Source organism: Pongo pygmaeus, chromosome 5 (assembly GCF_028885625.2).
Source record: "Pongo pygmaeus isolate AG05252 chromosome 5, NHGRI_mPonPyg2-v2.0_pri, whole genome shotgun sequence".
Classification (NCBI taxonomy): Eukaryota; Metazoa; Chordata; class Mammalia; order Primates; family Hominidae; genus Pongo; species Pongo pygmaeus.
Window position 1 is genome coordinate 15,381,548 of NC_072378.2, and position 20,192 is coordinate 15,401,739.

General features: G+C 42.0%; 1 protein-coding gene across 9 annotated transcripts in view; it reads left to right on the plus strand.

Annotated features, from left to right (window-relative positions):
• Nucleotides 1–20,192, plus strand: part of JARID2 (jumonji and AT-rich interaction domain containing 2) — a 278,177-nt gene that overhangs the window by 195,828 nt on the left and 62,157 nt on the right. For 6 of the 9 annotated variants that reach the window (XM_063665836.1, XM_054491177.2, XM_054491179.2 and 3 more), the window contains one exon: nt 9,199–9,368. In XM_063665836.1, coding sequence (XP_063521906.1) covers nt 9,199–9,368 — 170 coding nt within the window. Of the gene's footprint in view, nt 1–9,198; nt 9,414–20,192 lie in introns of all 9 variants that reach the window. The other 3 variants (XM_063665835.1, XM_063665838.1, XM_063665837.1) reach the window with 1 other exon arrangement.

The window sequence follows — 20,192 nt, forward strand, 5'->3', positions numbered from 1 at the left end:
ATAGAAGATTTCAAGAAACATAATTGAATAATTTTATTAATTGAATAAAAAACTGTACTGCATATTACTTTTCATACTGTTTGTGCAGGATGTCACCAGCTACCTGAGATTGATGTGCACCAAGTCATGTTTTATTTGGGAAAAAGTTCTTAGCTTGTAGATATTTAGTGCCATTATTTTTGATTTTTAAATTTTTTTCCCCCCTCTTTCCTACTGCGTTAATCCTTCCCTGGAATAAAAAAAAAAAAATCCTTAATCCTTCCCTGGAATAAAAAAAAAAAAAAGATTCACCTTTCTCTCTGATGCCTGTTTTGCACTTTAGTATTCCAAGGGAGTGAAGTATCTGTGAGCAAGAATGGTGTCTTCCTGACGTGGTGGTGATGTTTGGATTTGCAAGGCTTGCCTTGTCCTTGGGCTGGCTTCTTCATGGATAGAGCTGATGAATATATTTTTAAGTAGTTATGTTAGCGTTCCTAAGGGTGACTCACAGTTCTGAAGTAAGTTAACGTGTTGCCTAAATGAGTTACTCCTCATTGGAAGGAAATGCAGATTACAGATTGTATTGCTACTATTTAATCTTTAAGGGAGTAGGGGAGTGGATTTTTGGAATTGTGATATCTTTCTAAAATATATATGAATGAATTTTTCACCTCCCCCTCCACCTTCTAAAGTGCTAGGTGGTAGTACTAGCACTTTAAAAGTCAGCATATTTTGCTGTTTTACCAGCAGTTAGAAAGTTGGCACTAGAAATCTTTAGCAATACTGACAATTTGGAGATTTAGATTTTACTTCTCCAAAATAATCAGGACTTTTCATCTACTCTTAGGAAATGATAGATCCAAAAGAATTATTACAGAAATTACTATATTCAGGTACCACTTGTTTTTTTTAAGAGGTGGTCAAAGATCACAGAAGCTTGGAGCTAGACAGAGCCTTAGCTTCCCTTTTTTAATAGTCCTTAAAAAAACCACGTAAGAAAAAAAGACCCAGCTTGCCCTAGGTGACAAGGTAGGTGAACTAAACTCAGGTTTTGTGACACCACTACTCTTTTGCTTGTACCACTCTGACCAAGCAAAACATCATAATGTTTCATCTTGAGGGGAATTCAACTAACAAAAGATTTCTTTACGCAAATTCCGGCTATGGCAAAGGTTTACTCTAAATAGCTTCCTATGTAACTTAATTAAGACAAGTGCTGCAAATATTTAATATCCTGTGGTTTTTTGCATAAACAAACTGTTCCATCAGTTTATGTGTAAAGCAAGAAATGAGGCCTGTGGACCACTAGGGCTCCATCTCCAGAAGTACCATAAAGCAGGCATTCTGCGTAGAATAACTCTTCTTACAGAGCCAGCTGACCCTCCCGTTTTGTCATTGTGTGATGCCTTCCCATTCTGGTAAATCAAACCCTGACAGTTTAAAACTGTGGGAACTGGGTGGACCATGCGCTTAGAAGGATATGGTCTATGCTAGTGCCTCTCATTACAGAGTTTGGTATGAGTTGATCTCTGCTAGCCTCTGGGTTCACTTGAGGATGTGTTTATTTTCTCTTTACTATTCAGGATGTTTACAACCATTCTGTGTGGTTTGCTCGCAACTGCACTTGCATTTGAATTTGGTGGGCAGCTTGCCCTGGGTAGAGGGTATCCCTTGCCCGACCCCCCACAACCTCCAGTGCGCACACACACGGGCACACTCTTGTTTCTTTGAGTGGCTGCCAGGTTTGTAGTGTGTGTGTCTGGGGGGCGAATGGAGTGGGTAATTATTTTGGGGATGGAAACACAGGAAATTTTTTTTTTTTTTTTTGAATAGGCCTTTCAGCAAGTTGGCAAAGCTTCAGGGCCAGCTCCCACACCGGCACAAAGAGCGCAGCCATGCTGGTCATTTTGCATTTGCCAGACACGAACTGTCTGATTTTTTTTTTTTTTGAATGAACGGACCCTCCCTCCCACCCTTTCCTTGCCCTTTGTTTAGAATTGGGATGTAATCTAAATAATTGGATTTACCAGCTTACGTTTTTAATATTGGAAAATTGAGTTAATAAAATGATGTTTTGGCATGTACTTCCCTCAGCAAGGGAACAGCTGTGCATTCACTTTAAGCCGCCTGGTCCCCCTTGCTCCTGCTTGATCCAGCTGATTTGTGTGTCACGCCATGCCCTTCTTGGGTTTGCAGACTATCAGAAATCCTGGACAGAAATAGGATTTAATTAACCTGGAAATTGCTGTTGTGCCGCACTTAGGGCTACCCTAGAGATTGAGTGCACAGATAGCAATAAGCTGGTTAACTCTACACTGTTGATGACCCCAGAGGAAACCTGGAGAAACAGTGCCACCCTTGTGTGAAGCTTCTAATGGCAGGATGCCCAGGAAGCTTCTAAATCAATCATTTGGGGAGGAAGGGGCACAGGGAGGGTATTCCAAAAGAAAAAAAAATATTTGGCGTAGGACTGTTAGTTCATCCCTGGGGTTTCTTTACAAGCATGGTCTCGTGATTTATTGGTTAACTTTCAAAATAATGTTAGTGTATATCTTGCTGTGCGCCTTCGTTCTTATAAAGGTGCTATATATTTTATTTTAACAACAAACAGTGAAGATTGATTTTTGGTAAATTTTTAAGCGGTGATACCTAACAGCAAGTGAGAGGTGGCTGTGGGAGGCTTAGCAGAAAAAGAAAGTCACCTTCCATGTAGCTTAAGGGAGTGGATGGATGGGGAAAGGGAAATAGGGATCTTTGCTCCTTCGAGCTCATGCAGCTTGATCAAGAAGTACAAATACTCTCTGATGTATGTGGTGGTCTTGTTGCATGAGGTGTGGCAGGAGCCCCCCTCTTGGGCCCAGTGACTGTGGCCTGGGAACAGTTGTGCTGTGTGAGGCCATGTGGGATACAATGGAATGCCAAGGGCTAGAAAAGCACCTTGTGCCACAGGGTGACTGTCAGCCAGAGCCAGACCTGATTGGGCTTCTGTGAGATGATGGTGAAAATGGGCAAGTGGCATGGTAAATTCTTAAGGGAGGGCCATGTAGGCAGGTGCCTAGTTGGTATTTTTTTGTTTTCGTTTTCAAATATCAGCCTCTATATTCAAGACACAGTTTTATTCTTAACAAAACTGAATTCCTGTCTACCTTCAGGTAGACTTCTGCTGGGATGGCTACTAACTTTACCTGGAGCACAACAATACCAAAGCTCCTCCTCTCCTGTTGCTATTGGATCTGTTTCACAAACATCCACCAATCTCCCTTTTCCTCTGAGTTGCCATTCAGTCTGCCCCTCTGCTCAGATACCATTTGTGTGCTGGATTCTGTAATTCCTAAATCATGAGTGATGGGTTGTATAATTCACAGCAATTATAGCAGTGTAGTGTTCCTCCCCTCCTCCTTTCCAGCATCTACGGAGGGCTTGTCCTCTACACTTGGTAAGGCCTGTATATAGAAGTGGACCAGAAAGAGGAGACTGCAGTAGAGTCTTGTGTATACCAACAGAAGGGCAGAGCAGCGGCTTTGGGGTTAGGTGGCTGGTTATGCATGAGGTACTGCTTTAGGATGGTCACCTCTCTCTGAGGAGGTGACTTTTGTGCAGAGACACGAAGGAAGTGACCTCCATTACAGAGTAACAGGCCTGGATTGTTTGCTTCTCTTATCTGGCCTAGAGGATGAGAAGCCGCCAGCCATGGCAAGATAAAGAGAAAGAGCATTCCAGATGGAAGGAGCTGTTTGGAGTAAGCAAGATCCCCTTGGACCATTCCTGCAATCCCTACCTTTATCTTAGGGCATTTATTGCCACATAGAATACACTCTGTGGGATGCCATACACTCCCATACTCCCATACACTCCCATATACTCTATGGGATCAAATCCATAAATGGTCATTCATTTTAACACCTTTTCTCTTATTTTGAGACAGCTTAAATGGCGTTCACTCAGCAGGGCTGATTTTGGTTATGAATGAGGGGCCATGGAGCTCCTTGGCCTGGCAGCTTTTAGTGAGGGAGTGCACACCAGATGGCTGGGCTCACAAGGCTTTGCCTAACCTGCCACGTGGAGGTGGCGTGGCATGGCATGACAGAGAAAGCTCTCACATGGGGACCCATAGGTTTGTCTGCTGCTCCTGTTTGTTTTGCCATCCAAGCTATGTGACCCGGGGTGGGTCTCACCCTTCTCCTAGTTACTCGTGTGTACAGTGAAGGGGATCTTATTAAGATCCTTGAACATAACAAAGTGACCAGCCTTTCCTATTTCCCCAAACAAACAGCAGCTCGTATCTGTCTTCTCCTGAACTTATTTGAACTTTGTAGTCCTTTAATTCACATACACGCCCCCAGTGATGATCTGATCTGAAACGTCTATTCCCTCACCCCCACTGCGCCAACCCTATGTTGTACCGTATTGTAAATAAAATGTTATCTTCTGAATATATCAACATACTTCTTCCTCTGCTGGTTTACATTTACTTGATTTGATCTTTTCACCTTGGCTTGCTGGAGGGCTTGATTTAATTGGTTTCATTGACATAAAGGGTACATGTGGAGTTCCTGGAATGAAGGCGTCTTCTGTAAGGGATCTCCTTGAAGAATTAATAAAAAATAAACACGGAAGTAAATTACACTGTGATTGCTACTTCCGTGGTGCGTGTGAGGGACACACGCCTTCTCTGGGGCTGTGTTACCTAGGGCAGGAAGGCCCATCCTGACTACATGCAAGGCCCAAGGCTTGGGAGGGCACGTATTTTATTTTTCTCTCAAACATTTATGTTTTTATCTCTTCAACCCCAGGAACCCCGTGCTCTCTCCACCCCAACCCCACGATGATTCTGAACCTCTTTTATCCCAGTTCTTTTCATTTTTGCTGTAATACTGGAATGGCAGGTAGTGTTCTGTTGAAAATGTCAGTCAGCTGATGGCAGGGAGTGAGGAAATAAATGGTGTGGTGGGCGGGTACGCCACCTTCCCTGGAGGGCTGAGGCCCCACAGGCTGTGTGCAGCCTCACTTTTCTCCTCATGCTTGCCATGTGACCTCCTCCTTTACCCCAGGCTTCTGCTGCTCCTGCCATTAGCATCTCTAGGTGCAAATATTGTGAGTTTTCAGCACGTCCAAATCACTTTCTTCCATTTTCCTATATCTGGCATTCTAGAAGGAAACTCCTGTCCCTGAAGCCTGTCTGTACTGTTTGGAGGGCTTACTCAGGATTTGGCTGTGCCATTCAAGCTCTTTGGTTGTGTGGGGCTCTTCTTAATCCCCGCGGGACTCTGCAGGTTGAAAAGCCACACCGCAGACCTGCCCTTTTTAGACAATACAGGTTCTTCTGGCCTCTTTATGAAAGATACTGGTTTGTCTTGTTCTTTAGTTCCTGGTTTCATCTGGGTCTCACAAATGTTTAATCACTTGGGAGCTTGGCTTCTTCCTCTAAGGGGTAATTTATTTTGCTGCCACTTTTTAATCTGTCATTGCCTTATTTTTCATAGCCTCACTGGGAAAGTCATCAGGCACCAAGCACCTTTTATTTGAGCATTGGTAGGAGCAGTTTATCTTTGAGGTCCTGAAATTGTAAAATATCTCACAGTGTCTCGCTCCATTGTCTGTGCTTCGTCTGTGTTTACTTGTTTGTTTCTCATTGTCGCTGCACAATCTTCTCATCCTGTGTAGTGTTTGTTTTCCCTGACTTCTAAACAAGCTGTAAACACTTAACATCCTGTTCACATGCAGGCAATATTTCTATAAAATTCCTGCAATACTCACAGTGCGAATTGCGTCCATTCAAATGAAGATGTATATATTATGTAACTGCCAACTAAAAACACTTTTCAGTAGAATAAAAAAAAGCCAGCAATTTTTCTAAATATGGCACAACATTTCCTTTGTTTTAAAACAGTCTGGGAGGTTGGTGGGAAGGAAGGCCTCATTGGAAAAGCAGGGCAGTTGTGTTGGGTCAGTCTACCTGGCAGCTGGTTGGAATGTGGACCAAGGGTTCTATAGCCTTCCCTCCTCTGACACTGTGTGCTCGAGACCTGGCCATCACCAGGTGCCTGTGAATTGATACAGAAATTGAGAGCCAGCCTTGAGAAACCTCTGCAGTTTGATGGAATGATTTTGTGTCTGTTGAGTCCCAATAAATTTGGCTTGTGTTTTGTCTTCTTAAATTGCTTTTTGCCCCCTTGTTCTATTTTTTTATGTAATTAAAAAAAAAAAAGACATTTGTAACAGATGGAAAATTTAAAGGCGGAAAAACAACCAAGCAGACAACTGCTCCTCATCTGTGATAGATGAAGCTCTGTGATTGTCGGAATATCCCTGTCACCCTAACCGTCCCCCACTTCATGGTCCCATGTGAAGGTCCTGCCTCTGGGCTTCTGGTCTGTCATGTCTTATATAGAGGCAGGCAGTTGGTTGCAAAAAAGCTCTCTTTGTTCCCCGTGACATAGAGATAGTGGCATTGCCTGATCCCACCCTCCCCCTTATTTTTTGAAAAATAACACTAGGGAATTTCTGTTAAACTTGATTCATTTCCTCCTGTTACTTTGTTAATGTGACTGTTTCACATCAGTTATTTCTGGGTTCTAAAGTGCTTTTTGGGACAGGCATCATGGCTCATGCATGTAATCCCAACACTTCGGGAGGCCAAGGCAGGAGATAGGCTTGAGGCCAGGAGTTCAAGACCAGCCTGGGCAACATGGGGAGACCCTGTCTTTATCAAAAAAACCCAGCAACAGCAACAAGCCAAAAACAGCTGGGTGCAGTGGTACATACCTGTAGTCCCAGCATTTAGCAAGGCTGAGGTGGGAAGATCTGAGCCCAGGAATTTGAGGCTGTAGTGAGCTATGGTAGCATCACTGCACTCCAGCCTGGGTGACAGAGTGAGACCTAGTTTCAGTAAAAAGGTTAAAAATAAAAAAAAAGTGCTCTGTAATGACCTACGTTGTTTGTAGATTTTTTTTTTTTAAGGAATATAGATTACCCACCAAGTAGTTGGAGTCACGCTTTGTCCATTTTGGTGGATTGTCAGTTTGTATCAGGAATATTATTAGACAGTGTTTTCAATGGTCATGGGGAGACGAGTAGACACTGCTTAGGACATACAAGGGAGTTTAAGGTTAAAATGAGATTGGAAATTCCTCATAACACTGTAGTACTTTATATTTGGGGAATGTGGAGGATTTATGAGGTTAAATTTAAAGGTATTAGTTTTGACGAAGTAGGCAATCATTGTGTGTGTGTATTTTCCTGTAGGAATTTGTTAAATACTGTAATTTTTTTAACAAATGTTATGGCATTTTGAGCATCAACAGTTTAAGATACATGCTTACTATTTTATATAATCCACTCCCAACAGTGTCTTTAAGGAAATACATCTGCTCTCTTTTACGTGTTTAGTTTTTTTATTCGTTTATTATTTTTGAGACGGAGTTTCGCTCTTGTCGCCCAGGTTGGAGTGCAATGGCGTGATCTCGGCTCACTGCAATCTTCGCCTCCTGGGTTCCAGCGATTCTCCTGCCTCAGCCTCCTGAGTAGCTGGGATTACAGGCACATGTCACCACACCAGGCTAATTTTTGTATGTTTAGTAGAGATGGGGTTTCACCACGTTGGCCAGGCTGGTCTGGAACTCCTGACCTCAGATGATCCACCCACGTCGGCCTCCCAAAGTGCTGGGATACAGGGGTGAACCACTGCGCGTGGCACTTATTTAGTTTTATTAGTTAATTGTCTTGAGTGGCGTTGCATTATCCATCCTACGTAGTGTTTAGGAATCTGATCAGGTCTATTTCAATCCCTGTACTGTGCGGCTGTTTCTTGGTTCTTTTTGTTGTTTTTTTCCTGCCCTCAAATAATGCTTTTCAAGTACCTCTATGAGCAGGTCTAGATGAACAGTTTAAAGTAGGACCAAAGTTCTCATCCTTGCAAGTGCTTACTATTCCATGACTGGAGACCTTTACGATTAGAGGAAGAGTGACTATTAGGCAATTGATAATAAATATCAAGTTGATTATACGTAAAGCAAAAACATGTTAGTGTATTTATTGATGGAGAGGAAGGGAAATTTCTTACTGGCTACTATGTTAAAAAGGAACAAACTGTGCTGGGTGTGGTGGCTCACGCCTGTAATCCCAACGCTTTGAAAGGTCAAGACTGGGGAGGCTAAGGCGGGTGTATCACCTGAGGTCAGGAGTTCAAGACTAGCCTGGCCAACATAGTGAAACCTCACCTCTACAAAAAATACCAAGATTAGCTGGGCGTGGTGGTGCACGCCTGTAATCCCAGCTACTCAGGAGGCTGAGTTAAGAGAATCACTTGAACCTGGGAGGTGGAGGTTGCAGTCAGCTGAGGTGGTAACACAGCAAGACTCCATCTCAAACAAACAAACAAAACACTGTTCTAAGATCCATTAGGATTCATTTTGATAGAAAGGAATTTCTACCTAAGATTTTCAGGTGAAAGGAATTGAAATGTGCTCTGTAGTTACCAAATGGATAAGTTAGGGAGTTAGCATAGGATTGTAATGGGAAAGAAGCCTGAGGAGTAGATTAGGGCTATTTTCTGTTTTAATGTTTACCAAATAGTTGCAATTTGACCTTGTTGGCAGAGGGTAACCCAGAATTTGGGATTGGAGGGGGTGTAGATAGACTAGAGACATACCTTTTTCTGTAGTACAAACTTGAATTGTTGTAGTGAACTTTTTGTGGCTGAATTTAGAAGTGGCGTCAGGGACACTGATGGCTAAATAGGCAAAGGTGACCTGGATGTAATGACATAGAAGAGACATGGGTATGGATTCATGACCCTATTAGATGGACATATAGGATGTATATAAATACAGCAGGATAATGTAGTGTTTTCTTCTTTACTGTCAGTTGAAATAAATGAATACCGTTAAGCTGATGATGTCAAATACCGTGTGTAGTTTCTAAATACTCAGGCAAACATAGTGTGTACATAGGCAAGTATTTCTACACACATGTATACACATGTCCATGACACACATTTTATATCCATGTACAAAACATAGTCCTTTAACCAAATTTATTGCGCTTGAAAGTAGGCCTGTGGTTTATGAGAGTGTGAGAGATATAGAACCTTAATTAGAAAGAGTTTGCTTGAAATAGGATCTTTTTTCCCCCTTATGTGTCATGATTTTATTGCCGTACGTAGGCCTATATCCTCCAGTCTCTGCTTAATTTATTTTTAATTTTCTTTTGCTTTTACAGGCCCAGGCTGCAAGCACAAAGGAAGTTTGCTCAATCTCAGCCGAATAGTCCCAGCACAACTCCAGTAAAGATAGTGGAGCCATTGCTACCCCCTCCAGCTACTCAGATATCAGACCTCTCTAAAAGGAAGCCTAAGACAGAAGATTTTCTTACCTTTCTCTGCCTTCGAGGTAAGACTTTGCAACGATCAGCGGAGGTCTGCGTGGAACCTACATGTAAGCCTGAGGTCTACGTGGAATAACCTTAGCTTTACTCTCTGCCATGTTCATTTTTCTGTCCCCAACCTCCGTTGAGGGGGGAATTGAAAGTGAGAAATCCCACTGAGAGAGTGCGTGCTGGGTGTGGCTTTTGAACCATCTGTTAAGTTTTATTTCCTTTTTAATATGACTCTTACACCCTACTTCCTGGCTTCTCAATGCACAATTAGGCAGTTTCTAACTTTGACTTCTAATTTGATTTCTCTCCACCACACCACCACCTTGACACACACGCGTTGCTGACTTGTTTTGTGAGGCAATTTTTTTCGATGCAGGACTTTGGGGCTATGAAGGCCCCTTTCTTTGTGCTTCCTAAGGCCTGTCAATAAGCCGTGGTGATGAGGGACTTACGGTTCTCTCAGCCCTGTATTATGTTAAGGAAAACAGTACTGGTACTTTCAGAGTCTAATTGACAGTGCAAATACTGGTCCGTGTTTCAACTCGGACCAGTTAACAGAGGCCAGGTGGGTTTGGATCTGAATAGAGTTATTTGTGAAAGTGTTTGTTGCAGTTTCCTTATTACTAAGTTTTCTAATAGCTGTGAGGAAAGAACACAGAAGATTGAGAGCATAAGGAGTCTTTTCTGGAGGAATGATAGAAAATTTAGGAAGTCCTGAATGCAGAGAGTTCCTTGGATGAGGCTATTTGAGAGAAAATGAACAGAAGGAGAAGGCCCTTGCTATGGGACATCTGTGGGAAAGCCTTGAGGTTCAAGTCACTTTTATTTGATAAATATTTTGAAAATTTATTATTACAGACAGATTTTAAGTTAACCTTAAAAAGTTTCCACCCATCATCCCTCACTCAATACATTAGTGTGTCTTTCCTTCAGATAAGTACATTTTCCTATAACTGTCAAAGTTAAGAAGTTCACAGTGATACGTGGCCCCCATGCAGTCCTCAAACCTGTTTCACATTTGTTGTGAAGGTGCTTTGTAATGTCCGAGTTTAGAGCAAAAGGACCCAGTTCAGAATTAGGCGATGCCATTAATTGTCTGTAGTCTGCTTAATCTGGAAGAGTTCCTCATTGTTTGTCTTTGACCTCAACACTTGAAAATTACAGGTCAGTTATTTTTTAGAATGTCCCTTAATTTGGTTGCCTGGTGTTTCCTCATGATTACATTCTGGTTTGTGTTTTTGGCAGGAATGCCACAAGGGAAGTGATTCCTCCTCCTCCTTGTTGGGTCCTCTGTGGGGATACACAGTTCAGTCCTTCCCTTTACACACTGGTGTTCATGCTGATCATTTGACTGTGGTGGGCCTGTTAGGAGTAAAGTTACCCATCTCAGCCTTTGCAGTGTGTAAGTGTTAAGAGAGGGTATTCTTTGAAACTATTACATACTTCTCATCATCTTTATCATAATTGTATGCATATGCGCTCCCTATTTTATTCAAAGGGTTATAATCTGTTACTCCTATTATGTATTCTGATGTTCAGATTGTCCCAGATCACCGCCTCATCCGTGGATCCTCGTCAGGCTGGCTTTTTATTCCATTTGACATGTCCCTGTCATCCTTCCAGCCTTGCTTCTGGCACAACAAAATGTTCCAGGCTCATGGTGTACTTTCCCACCCTCAGTCCTGGAATTGGCCATGTCTCCAAGGAGTGCTGCTTTCTTATAGGGACAAGTACTGTTGAGGAGCCAAGATCTGGGCACTGGGGATGCTGGGAACTATGGGAATGTCATTTCTCCCAGGTGCTCTTTGTAGACTGAGGTTGCATGTTTATAGGGGTCTATCCGAAGTTCTGTGTATATTAAAATCCGTGAGTTAGCAGCCGTACCTCCAATTTCAATTTAACACCAAGGAGTTCATGTGCATTCATCCCTGAGGAACTTGGCTCCTGTAATCCTTAATATACTTACTTGCTGTGTCTTTTCAGTGTAATCCACCTCCCATCTCTGCTGGCCCCACGATGGGAAACTCAGCCCTGACACCCCATATGGTTGCTCCTCACTCCCTCCCCTTGCCCAGTTGCCCCGCCTTACCAATTGGCTTTGGGACTGAATTGTTTGGGGGAAATTTTGACATTATAGGATATGATGATAGTTCTTGGTGATTCTTAACACATAAGAAAGGAGAGTTATTAATGTATTTGTTAGATATTTTGTAGCCCTTGTCGGTCATTGAGCCTTGAAAACAGGGAGATACGAGGTAGGTGGGGTTCCCACCAGTTTATCTCCATTAGCTTTTTTGTTTGTTTTTGGAGACAGCGTCTTGTCTCATATCAAAATAAGATGATGAGAGGTTGTCCACTTCTGGAGAGCAGTGGCGCAGTCATGGCTCTAAGCAGCCTCGACCTCCTGGGCTCAAGCCATCCTTCTGCGCATGCAACCACACCCAGCAATTTTTTTTTTTTTTTTTTTTTTGATAGAGAAGGGGTCTTGCTGTGTTCCCCAGGCTGGTCTTGAAGCCCTGGGCTCATGCAGTTTTCCTGCCATCTTGGCCTCCCAAAGTGCTGGGATGATAGGCATGAGCCACCGTGCCCAGCCATCTCCATTAGTTTTTACATAGATTTTGGCTGGAAGATTCTCCTGATCTTGCATGTTGAGTATGAAGATGGAAAGGAAGCTGTGAGAACTAAATATGACACAATCTTGTGCTGGATTGGCTGTATATAGAGAGAAGAACATGGCCACTAGACTGTGAGGCTGGTAGAGTGTGGTGTGATGATCAGGAATGGAGAATGAGTGGGATGTGTACTCAGAAGGATGTATTTGCCCTAAAGGAATCTTTGAAGGATCAGCAGCAACGTGATTCAGGTATATCTAGCCAGGCCTGGTTGTGCCGCCTATAGCCCATCTCAGTGGAGGCTGACACGGTGGAATCCTTGACACCTGGAGTTTGAGGCTGCAGTGAGACATGATTGTGCCTCAGCATTGCCACCTTGGCAATAAAGTGGCATTTTGTCTCAAAAAAAACAAAAAAAAAACCAATGGTGATACGGGACTCTTAATTTGTGACTTTGGTCTTGTATGGCTTAAAAATTTTTTAAATGACAAATAATAATTATACATATTTATGGGTCTCATGATGATTTTGTGATACATGTAAGTGATCAGATGAGGGTAATCACCATATCTCTTATCTCAAACATTTATAATTTCTTGGTGTTGGGAACATTCAACATCCTCCTTCTAGGTGTTGCTAACTGTAGGCATCCTACAGTGGGATAGAACACTAGAACTTATTCCTCCTATCTAACCGTAATTTGGTATCCTTTTCTAAATATGCATGGCTTTTAAACGTAATTGGAGCCAGGGGTGTTTTTTGAGACGTAGTCTCACTCTGTCGCCCAGGCCGGAGTGCAATAGCGCTATCTTGGCTCACTGCAACCTCTGCCTCCTGAGTTCAAGTGATTCTCCTGCCTCAGTCTCCCGAGTAGCTGGGATTACAGGCGCCCGCCACTACGCCTGGCTAATTCTTGTATTTTTAGTAGAGACGGGGTTTCACCATGTTAGGCTGATCTCGAACTCCTGACCTCAGGTGATCTGCCTGCCTCGGCCTCCCAAAGTGCTGGGATTACAGGCATGAGTCACCATGCCCGGCCAAAGCCAGGTTTTTTGAAGAGCAACTATGACTTAACTAGTTTGGCTACTTTTGGGAAAGGAATTTTGATGTCTAAAATTGCTGTCAGCATTTTGCTTAGTAAATCATGAAATAATAGTTTCTGCCTCCACCAATCCACCAATCCCGTTTCATTAGGATGTCTGAAGATTGCTCTGTTGATTATGGAATTTAGTTATGCAAGTCTTTACTGTGGAGCAGTTGTGACTGTTGTGTTTAGTTCTCAAAGGTAGAGAAGGAGAGAAACCCATCAGGGAATGTCTCAGTGATTCTGTGTAGAGAGGAATATGTGTGTTTGTGCTACATGTACTTGTGCGCGCACTATCTTATAACATTATATTTTCTGGGAAACCTGGAGAGTCTTTTAGTTGCAGAGGCATGCTTATTTATTGTTCAAATAAATGCCATCTAGAGAAAACATTACCAAGTAAGTACCTGGCTTTGAAGTTTCAGGATTCCAGACAGAAGAGAATCATCTTTTCATAGATAGAATTTACTTCTTTTACATGTCAAATACAAAAAAAGTTTAAATAATTGAAGCCTAGGAGATGTTTAAAACAAATTTAAAAACATGCTCTGAACCTTGGAAATGAATTTCATTTATGAGCTAGGCAATAAAAATAGGCTTTGTTATTTGTTTTTCCGTTCATATACAATATTGTACTGTTTTGCTGTTTCTCTTATACTTCTTTTAGATCTGAGGTATTAAAAATGAGTCGTCATAGCTTTAAAATACCATTTTTTTTTTCCGGGAGGATAAGTGTGTTTACCTGATCTGACTCTACAAATCCCAAATGACAGATGATGCTTATTATAGCTTCATGACCCTGAAAATCTGATGGATTTGGTGGCCTTGGATAGCATCTTTTAATAGGTAGTTTCTTGAGCTAATTAAAACCTGTATTTCAGTGTGTACAAAGGTTACATAGTGATCCCTGTTGTGGTACTTTAATAATTTTATTTCCATTTTAATTTAACAAAAACAGGATGTTAAGCTTTTTTTTTTTTTTTTTGAAACAATCATAAAAGTAGTTCCTGTTCATCTTGGGAATATTGGCAGAAGAAAGGTAAAGAAGTAGGCAAAAGAATATATTCAAAATAGCATCTCCACCATCTCCCAGAGATGACTGCTGTTAATTACCTTGTTTGTGACCATCTTACTGAGCATTCTGTGTGTGTATATAATACATATTTTTCCTGAAATGATATTGCATTATACTTTCGTTTTTGCAGTCTGATTTTCCTACTTAACACTGTCACAAAAATGCCTGTCATTTCATTTTAATAGCTTATGTTCCATTTGGTGAATGTCTCTCATAATTTATCTAATTCCTGATGCACATTTAGAGATATTTCCACCTTTTTGATATCCACTGCTAATGACGCATATCCTTAGTTAAATCTTCACCTTGTTGAAGCCCTTTCAGGCAAAGTTGACAGTTGGGAATGCGATTAACCTTCTTACACTTGCATCCTAATTCTGTTCTTTTTTGGTGCTGATTCCAAAGCAAACATAGCTTGTCACATCCCCAAGCCTCTAGTGTTCACCATAAAGAGCTCAGTCAGCCCATCACCCTTGGGTGACAGCGAGCACTGTGAGGGGTAAGGAAGGCAGTCTTTAATATGCTCATTATTTATAGGGAAGAAAGTCTGGCTGCAGAAATAATGAAGGAACCAAATCAAACACCTGGAAGTGATGTTTGTTGCTAAGGGTCCAGGTCTTTTTTTTTTTTTTTCCCTTCTCCAGTCCTCAATTATTACCTTTAATATTCTCGGCACTTCTTTGGGATTTGGAAGAGAATAAATCGTGAGGCCAAGGGAAAGGCAGCGAGTGGAGTTCTTTAAACCTTATTTGTTATCTGTTAATGACAGTGAGAAATCTTTGAGGTGGGGAGGAAAAACCCTATGCCATTAATACTGGGATTAGTATAGATATGTAAACACCCAGCTAGTCATTTTGAGGTTAAAAGCTTCAGAAATCTAAAACAAATTTGTTTTAAGACACTACCAGCTAAGCCTCCAAGGGTCTTTCATTTCCTATTTAATATTGTGACCTAAAATTTCTAAAGGAAATTTAGGAAATTCTAAAGGATGGGATGAACAGTGCAGCCGGCCCGAGGTATTTGCCCGCAGTGTATTTATCTTTAGCTGCTTTGAAGGTGTCCACATGTCTCTTGCCAGAGGCATAATTAGTATCTTTCACTGGCACAGGTGGGGAAGAGGGTTTTGCGCTTGCTGCATGCGGTGATTCGTACCATCGCCGTATTCCCTGTCACCACTCTCGTTATTCTTAATGAGTTCTGTCGTCTCCTCTTTGTTCTGACTATGATTATTAACAGATTAAAAAGAGCTTAATGTAGCAGAGCACTGGCAGGTTAAATGATTCTCTTATTTACATTTTGCTCTTTACGGGGCACTGCAAACAAGGGGATTCCCAAAGGGGACTCCTGAAGCATGCAAACCTACATACACAGTTCATTCTTATGACCGTGGGCATCACAGTTCAGCGTCACAGCTCGGCACAGTGAAGAGGGCATTATTATGGGGAATTCCTCGTAAATATCCTTACTGTCAGCCGTTGTGAAGCAATGCTGTCTTGTTTTGGAACTGCCTGCCTTTTGTTTCTTCTGTCTTACAGAATCTTTAGTGATCAGCTGTCATTCAGTTGCTAATTAATTCAGCAAACCTTTATTAAACTCTTTTTGTAGCTAGACACCTAGAAAACAGACACAGGAAAGCAGTATTGGTGGTGGGTGAAATTGAGGATATAACAATAAATGCGTGAAAATGCTGGGATAGAGGTGTGTACCCATAAAAGCTGGAAGGGAGAGGCCCTGGGATGGCTGCAAAGGAATGCTGACATTTGCTGCAGGTCTCGCGTTACAGTGCATTAGGAATCTTTGCAGAAAGGATAGTGCTAGGAAGGGGTTCTGCAGAAGCAACTGCCAAGGCAGTTGGATCGATGTTGGAGGGCCTAGAGTTAAAGCAAGAAAGTTAGGATAAGCCTCAGATTCTGCATGCCCTGGGCTAGTTACTGGAGTATCCCTTGCGTTCTTCAAGTCAGGGGTGACATCAGAATACACCTACGAGGTTAGGAAGATGTTACTGGCAGCCCTGCAGAAAATTGATTGAGGCTGCAGGGAGTTCTTCCTAGGAGCATTGGCAGAAGGCTGGCAAGTCTTGGGCAGATGATTTAAATATTTCTCAGCCTGAGCTTCCTCATCTGCGAAATGGATATTCTAGAGTCTATAGCACACAGTTGCTGCAGAGGTAAACTAAAGCTAATGGGTATGAAATAGCCCAGAATTGATACCTGAGGCAATCATCCACATATAGGCATCCTTTGATAACTCAGAGGACTGATGTATGAGCCTCCTTTTGATACCAGAATTCATGGATACTCAAGTCCATTATGTAACATGGCACATGGTATTTGCATGTATGCACATCCTCCTGTATACTTTAAATCATCTCTTGATTACTTATAATACCTACTACAATGTAAATGCTATGTAAATTTGTTACACAATATTGTTTGGAGAATAATTACAAGGAAAAAAAGAGTCTGTATGTGTTCAGTACAGATGCAACCGTCCCTTTTTTTTACCTGAACGTTTTTGATCTATAGTTGGTTGATTCCATGGGTGCAGAAGCTTCTGATACAGAGGTCCAACTGTATATTTATTTACCATTTTTTCCAGTGAATTGAGGCAGAGGTAGTAGAGAGGAAGATAATTAGATTTTGGATTTAGGTGGAACTGTCTAAAAGACCAGCTGAATAGGCCATAGGTAATAGAAGAGACAGCCAACCTGTGGTGTTTTTTCTAAAGAGCGTTGCTGGCCTCATTGGCAAGGAACACATATTTTGATGTAGTCCTAGCCTTGAGTATTGAGGACTAGGATTTCTAAGTAGGGCAAATGCAAAAGCCTGGGGTGATTTAGAGGTCAGAGAATGAAAGGGGATTAACCTGCCAGAAAGCAATTAAGTAATCCCCCAATTGCAAGGAACACTATGGTGCTAATAATGAGCTTCCTTAAGCAAAATGGGAATACTTTACATTATGTGAACTCTTTGGGGAGGAAAGCACACTGTCTCCAGTGGTATACAACCTTTTTTTTTTTCTTTTATTTATTTATTTATTATTATTATACTTTAGGTATATCTCCCAATGCTATCCCTCCCCCCTCCCCCCACCCCACAACAGTCCCCAGAGTGTGATGTTCCCCTTCCTGTGTCCATGTGTTCTCATTGTTCAATTCCCACCTATGAGTGAGAATATGCGGTGTTTGGTTTTTTGTTCTTGCGATAGTTTACTGAGAACGATGATTTCCAATTTCATCCATGTCCCTACAAAGGACGTGAACTCATCATTTTTTATGGCTGCATAGTATTCCATGGTGTATATGTGCCACATTTTCTTAATCCAGTCTGTCATTGTTGGACATTTGGGTTGGTTCCAAGTCTTTGCTATTGTGAATAATGCCGCAATAAACATACGTGTGCATGTGTCTTTATAGCAGCATGATTTATAGTCCTTTGGGTATATACCCAGTAATGGGATGGCTAGGTCAAATGGAATTTCTAGTTCTAGATCCCTGAGGAATCGCCACACTGACTTCTACAATGGTTGAACTAGTTTACAGTCCCACAACTTTTTTTGAGGGTCTTCGGGAGGTGTTGCATCTTAGTTTTTGAGAGCAGCAGTAATGAAAGTGTATGTTTGAGAATGGTGTCATCACTGCCTAGGGGCTTTCAGTGGCCTTAACGTTCTGCATATGCTTGGTTTTCTCTGAGAGTCAGTTACTTAGCTCAGTTCTGCTGAGCTACCTGTTTCATTTGTTGGGATAGTTTATCAGTTAATAATGAAGAAATCTGAAACCTTGGTATTTTTGAGGTCTGAGGAGGGGAAAGATGGATAATTTTTATTGGCCCTGTGACCTTGATCAGATGTTATTAATAAGACTGTAGGTCATTTTGCTGTGTGGATTCTCCCTGCTACAGGCCAGCTGGCCTCTGACCATGCTGTGCACCCCCTGAAGATAAAGCAGGCTCCCTTTTTCCTGCCAGTGAGTACTGGCACAGATTCAGTAGTACTTCTCAGAGTCATCTCTGGCCTTCTTACTTTCTAGAGAGTCCTTGAGTCTTTCTGAAATCCACTTAGAGAACATGGAAATAAGACTTTAAGTATGGCAGTGCTGTTTTGTTGGCCAAGCACCTTCCTGACTGCAGGGGTTTCATTTATAGCACTAAAGTCCCTGGTATCTGTGTCCCACAGGGAAGTTGAGTATTCGGCTTCTCTATTGGGAACTGAGGAAGGCCTCACATGATTTGCACAAAGACTTTTGTCTATAGTGGCCGTTAGAATGCTCATTTTGTTGTTGTTGTTTTGTTTTTTTGAGACGAAGTCTCCCACCCTATGTCACCCAGGCTGGAGTGCAGTGGCGTGATCTCGGCTCACTGCAACCACCGCCTCCCACGTTCAAGGTATTCTCCTGTCTCAGCCTCCTGAGTAGTTGGGACTACAGACGTGCCCCACCACACCCAGCTAATTTTTGTATTTTTAGTAGAGACCGGGTTTCACCATGTTGACCAGACTGGTCTTGAACTCCTGATCTCAGGGGATCCGCCCACCTTGGCCTCCCAAAGTGCTAGGATTACAGGCATGAGCCACTGCACCCGGCCAGAATGTTCACTTTTTTACTGGTTTCTTCTTCTCCACTTGAGATAAAACCGTGATGGCTTGAGCACCATCATGGCTGCTGCTATGTGGTATGATTTCTATATTCAGTGAGATGAAGTGAACCATAGATAGACCTTGTGGCATTTGACTGGGTGTGTATTTGAATGTGTTTTAAATTGCCAGTACAGGCAACAATGTAGGAAAAGTTGTAAGGGGAATGTTAATTTTCAATGACAAAGATGCTAGATCAGCGTGGGAATAGGAGATTGGGACGGAAGGTGGTATGATACCCATTGTATTCTCCTTGTGAAGTCCCACATGTTAATTGCACTTGCAGATAGAATACTACTTTAATGTCGGGAATTTCCTATTTGTGGGATTAGATAGGCACACCTGGGTGCTTGTTTGCACTAGTTCTTGAGAGCTGTAATCCAGGAGGAGGAGGGAGGGTTGCTGAAGGAAAGACTGGCCATGCATCTAGGAGGTCATTGCGTCCTCCCTTCTTGTTCCTTAACAAAGACCAAAGGTTCAGCTTATTCTAACCATTGAGTTCATTTTGCATTTTCACCCCCTCTCTCCCAGATCCTGGTCACTAACCAATCTAGTTACTTTCCTATTTGGGAAAGATTTGCTGTCACCTATGGAAAGAATGACAGTATGATTTTATACCTATGAGCATAATGATATCACCTTACTGTGAGTCGTTCAGCTTGCTTTTGCCTATGTTTGGGGCCATAAAAATGTTTCGACTGAAGACATTATGCTCTGTATACAGTTGAGTAACCTCGAGTCTCATGGCAAGTAAGCAACTCCCAGAGCCATGGCCTCATCCTGGAGTCTTGGATCCCATGTAGAGTCCTTTCAGTGATGGTATCTTTTTTTTTTTTTGGGGGACATACCTATTTAAAAAGAAGTACATTCCCAAGATGAGCATGATTGGATAGGCACCTCCTTATTCAGTAAGGAATAGGGATTCCCTTTGTGTTTTGCTCATGCTATTGAGGGCTGCTTCCCTATCTCTGCTACACAAATCCGTCTTCATGCCAGAAAGGACATTAAGTGAACGTTTTACATTCATTTTAATTTTAACCATTACCTTTCCTTTAGGTCAATTGATAGTAATTTTGTCTTGATACAATGGAGATAAATTATTTAAGACATGAATGCAAGTCACCTTACAGATAATAATAGCACATGGAGTATCTGGATCTGGCAAATAGTTTTAGGATGGTAGGCAAATGAATGAGAATTGGGAAATTCTGTTTTAATTTCTTCCCTAATAAGTTGTAAAGTCAGACCAGGAATGGGCAGAGATTGGCATCGGACATGTTATATTTGTCCCAAAGTCTTTTAGGGGAAGTTTGTGTTTACATGTTGTGCATGCATGAACGTGTGAGATGAATGTAGACAGCTTTTCTGTTTGAGTCTCTGGTGCTTTGAACAGTGCTGGTACATATATACGTAGATTGATGCACTAGAGTATTTGGGT